General features: G+C 34.0%; 1 protein-coding gene across 1 annotated transcript; it reads right to left on the bottom strand.

Annotated features, from left to right (window-relative positions):
- Positions 1 to 287: 287 nt before the first annotated feature.
- LOC133196238 (uncharacterized) lies at positions 288 to 4,473 on the bottom strand. The gene is made up of 3 exons (XM_061332155.1): positions 3,732 to 4,473; positions 2,449 to 2,577; positions 288 to 928 (listed from the first exon to the last, which is right to left on the bottom strand). The coding sequence occupies exons 1-3, from the start codon at positions 4,450 to 4,452 to the stop codon at positions 537 to 539; spliced, it is 1,242 nt and encodes a 413-aa protein (XP_061188139.1). The 5' UTR covers positions 4,453 to 4,473; the 3' UTR covers positions 288 to 536.

Genomic DNA, 4,473 nt, shown 5'->3' with positions numbered 1-4,473 from the left:
AAGTATCGAAGTGCACGTGAAAGTGCTTTGACTGAAAATAGAGGGATTGGAAATGTAAAGACAAACTTTAAGTTTATTCATACTGAAAAAAATATTATTTTTAAAGGGAAGCTACAAGTCACTCGCGTGGCGCAGTGGTTAGAGCGTTCGCTCTAGAGAGTTGATCCTTATGTCGCGGGTTCGAATCCCACTGTGGAACGTGGAGACCGGTCCTTCGGATGAGACCGTATAAACCTAGGTCACGTGTCGCAGTAGGTGCTGGCACGAAAAAGATCCCTCACTGCTCAATGGCCCTAAGTGCCGAGTATACATGTAGATCAAAATTTGCAGCTCTCCACCGACAAGTGGTGGCGTCTCCATATCAGTGAAAATTTTCGAGGCGGACCTTAAACAATTACCAACCAAACAAACAAAAAACTTGGCGACAAAATGTTCATTAGTTTTATGAATTCTGTCGAAGATTATGCTAGAATTCATAGTGTTTTATTTCAATTTTAAAACCTTCCAGCTTATACTTATTCTTGCAAAAAAATAATTCAAAGGATGAAACCAGAGAAGGTTGTTGTGGGGATGGTCGCAGAGTAGTAACCTCTACCATTGAAATATCTGGCCCACACCCTGTCACCTCTCTGAAGGCGCAGAACGACCAAGTTTACTCCCGTTTGATACTTTGCGTTTGAGTCTCCAATACTTCGAACTTTTGAAATCCCATTTAAAACAATGTCTACCGCACTATACTGGTTACTGTATTCCAGAACTGTAAGAAAAAAGACGTAGTTTCCATCGAAGGGTGCTGTGAAGACACCTGTACTTGAATTATACCCGACACCAATGTTTGTTATCACGGCGGGAAATACCAGTGTTCCACTGTTCCAGCCTGTGTTGGAGGACGTTACCACGGCGGTGAAACCCACTTTCTTCGAGAGGTCTGATAAATGAAATGAATGAAGTTATTATTATAATGAGGGAATTGACTGCTTTGTAGAATTTATGCTTACGATTTTCACGATTGAATGTACTTAAACATGATTCTGGACACTAATGGAATTGTCAATTTTATGCATTTATAGAAGACCATAAAACCCATTTTTTCTTACAAAACAAAGAATTATGTAGGCTTAATTTAATTAAACAAGAAAAGTATCAAAGGTGACAGGGTTTAATGGCAATAGAATTTTGTATAATGTAATAGATAGTTTTCGATAGATACGATTTTAGCAAGAGTTATTTCCAGTTGATCATTATACTGGAGGTATACAAGCCCGAATTCCTTCCTTATGCAACCAATTTTAACTTGTCATACTGGGCAATTGGGTAAAGATAACACAATTTTTCTTGCGAATTTATGTTAACATAAGCTTCCTTTAATTCGATATTTTAGTATTTTAAAGATTTTTTGCCCTTGTTTTTCTAAATTGGTTACTCAAAGAGGAAAATTCGCTATTTAGACTCCCAAGATGGCGGCCAATGGATGTAACTCGTAAGGGAAAACTATCTATTCGCTGCACTCTTTGTGACAATGAGATATTCCAAATTTCATTTCACTCGCACTATTCTGGTAATTGCTTTTACCTGTAATACATTTTTTTCATATTTTAATTCTTATACTTAAAGGTAAATATACCTTTATTCTTTGAAATAAAATGCTCCTTTTGTATATAAAGCACTTTAAAAATATTGCTTTTTGATTGTGACAAGAAAATTCAAAGTTTGCACAACCTTACTCACTTTGTACGTGTACACACACACACAAAAAGATTACACTAATGTGAAAGGCCTGTGGTTGAATCTGCATTGAGTATAAATGGTTGGTTTATAACAATAAATGTTAATATCAGCAAACGCCACAATACTCACCTGCTAGTGGGTCACCTAACAGTAACTGATATTCACCTAACAGTAACTGCTAGTCACCTTTCTCGGAGTTGAAGCTCGTGACTTGAACAATTTGAGTTTACAGTATTTTGTATATTGATATCTTTTTTCTAATACTAGAAAAAGTATTATCTTAATTTTTTTGTTATTTTCACAAGTTAATTCTCTTAAATTAAGAAATTTACTCCAGGGAAAATAAGCATTTTAAAATTCTATTCTCGGTAACTCTGGAGATCGTATCTTTTTTTCAAATTAAAATCTACAAAGAGACGAGGATACTTGAATATAAGATAATCATATGATATCACCTTTATATTCAAAACATTTTGATGTTTGAGTATTAATATGACAAACTTAATAATTGTTTTTTGCGAAAATGTTTGAAAAGATTCTATACAATGTACATATGAATAGAATGATCTTTATCAAATGGAGGTTGAAACTGTCATGATCTGAGGAAAAGGTGAAAAAAATGCAAAAAGTTTCCTTCGAAACAGAAAAAGGACAGACACTATATCATCAAAAAACCACATTTAACCTTTTGCCTAAGATAAAATGTAAAGGTGATAGTACCGCAATTTTTATTCGTCATATTCATTCGGAACATCTCAAGAGATTTCACAGTAGAAGATAACTTCAGTTGTTCCAATTGAGACTGCTTTCGTTCGTCTTTCAGACTGTTGATCGTGGTGTTCATTTCATCTATAAAATAAAATTTGAAACTTTTCAATGCATTTATAGAAAAAAAAAAAAGGCTCTCAATATGATGTACACATAACGACTGACACGAACACTGGAAGGGTAACCTTACATTTATCGTATAATCATTATGCATTTTTTTCTTTAGTCGTATTTTTTTTTTGTTGTTGTTGTTGTTATTTTGTTTTCACGATTCGTATCGTTATTTAGTATTTACAGATCACGATTTATGAGATTGATTATTATTCGTTAGCTTCACCTTTTTCATCAATCCAGGTGTAACAACCTGACCTTGACTTAGCTGCAGAACTGTAGCGTTATGGTTTTATATTATAGTCTTTGACCATAACGCTACAGATCCCGAAATGCAAATATGGTGCAATTTACGGCGCAAAATTTTTTGCGCATGATTGGGGATGAACCTTGACTTACATGTGAAAATAACTATTAGTATATTGCAAATGTTATAGAAGAAAATTATCTTTTTAATGTATGAATACTTATTTTCATGTCACCTCGAACGAAATCGGGGACACCTTGATATTGTTCCACCTCTAATTTTGTGCGCAGGAGTTCTTGAAGATGGATTGTACAACTTTAATGAAACTTCACAGTATTAAAAATCCCCAAGTCTATTTGTGCTTGCGACATTTTAAAATTTTCACAATGGCCACAGTTGATCCACTGAAATAGATGAAATATGAAGGTACTAATTCTGCTTTCCCAAAAGATAATTCCTTGCATCAAATCAAACTGATATCTGCTTAAAAATTGGAATTAGTTAAGCATCTTTTTTTACTGCTGCCATGTGAAAAAAGGATAAATTATTCTTTTTATTTGATTTTTTTCCCTATAAAAATATTTCAAATTGCATAATATTGATGTATGAGTCTCTCCCCAAGTGTCAAGGTTTTAATATTGTTTTCGTGGCTATGGAAACAAAATGAAATAATTTATTTTTTGAAAATTTTAAATTTTGCAAAATTATGAAATAGTATTTGTTTACTCTGCTCTTAACTCCTATATTTCACTGCTGGCTTAATTCGGAGGTAATATATGCTATTGCTTACGATAGCAAAATTTCTATTTTGTATTGTTTTTGTAGAGTGACTCTTTACTCTGGAATTAAAAAAAAAAGACTGGTGTTCAAACCTTACCAGAAAATTTTGCTTTGACATCAACTTGTGACTTCTTAAGTTCGGAAACAGCAACTGAAAATTTGCTTTCTGTGGCCATTAACTTTTCATTGAAACTGTCAAGTGAATTATTCATGGACTTGTAAATCGCCCCAATCTTTTCAGCAATGGAAACAGAAATGTTGTTCTCGGCGGTTTCTGTATGTGCTTTTAAATCCAGCAACGTGATCGACAAATAACGAACCTCGATCTTAATGTCTGCCAAAACATCTGAAATATTTCTCTCATACATTTGCAGTTTAGCCTCTGCAGTTCTTTTATATTTTTCTTGATTTTTCGAAATCTTAGTGATATTTTCGCCTACTGTTTTAAGATATTTCTTGCTTTCACTGCTTTCGTTCTTTAATATATTGTTCTCAAGTTTCAACAACTCCAAATCCTTTTTCAGTTCTGATATTTCGTTTCCAAAGGATGCGTGCATTGCGGAAATCTTGCTTTCAGCTTCAGCGAGGTCTTCCTTGAGAGTCAACATGTCTTTCATCAGGGCATGGACATTTTTAACCAAGGTCATTCTGATAATAGTTTCTTGGTTCAAAAGTTGTCTGAAAACATCAACATTTTGAGTTTCCATCTTACTAGCGTCTATTTCTGTAGAATTGAGCTCGCCATCTGTGAGAAGTGAGAAAATCGCAGAATTTACGAGGGTGGCGAACACCAGTATAAAGAAAACAATGGCATTCATAGCAGCACGTCAATGTATGGA

Source organism: Saccostrea echinata, unplaced genomic scaffold (assembly GCF_033153115.1).
Source record: "Saccostrea echinata isolate AGI-Se365-2 ecotype Australia unplaced genomic scaffold, CSIRO_AGI_Sech_v1 ptg000030l, whole genome shotgun sequence".
Lineage (NCBI taxonomy): Eukaryota > Metazoa > Mollusca > Bivalvia > Ostreida > Ostreidae > Saccostrea > Saccostrea echinata.
Note: the sequence above shows the minus strand (reverse complement) of the source record. Positions and strands in the feature narration are given on the sequence as shown.

Excerpts from the sequence above, each read along its gene's own strand:
- LOC133196238 (XM_061332155.1), bottom strand. The coding sequence starts at position 4,452 with ATGAATGCCATTGTTTTCTTTATACTGGTGTTCGCCACCCTCGTAAAT. Across the intron at positions 2,578-3,731 it reads TGTCAAAGCAAAATTTTCTG|ATGAAATGAACACCACGATC; the intron begins GTAAGGTTTGAA and ends TTTATTTTATAG. Across the intron at positions 929-2,448 it reads TATGACGAATAAAAATTGCG|ACCTCTCGAAGAAAGTGGGT; the intron begins GTACTATCACCT and ends TTCATTTATCAG.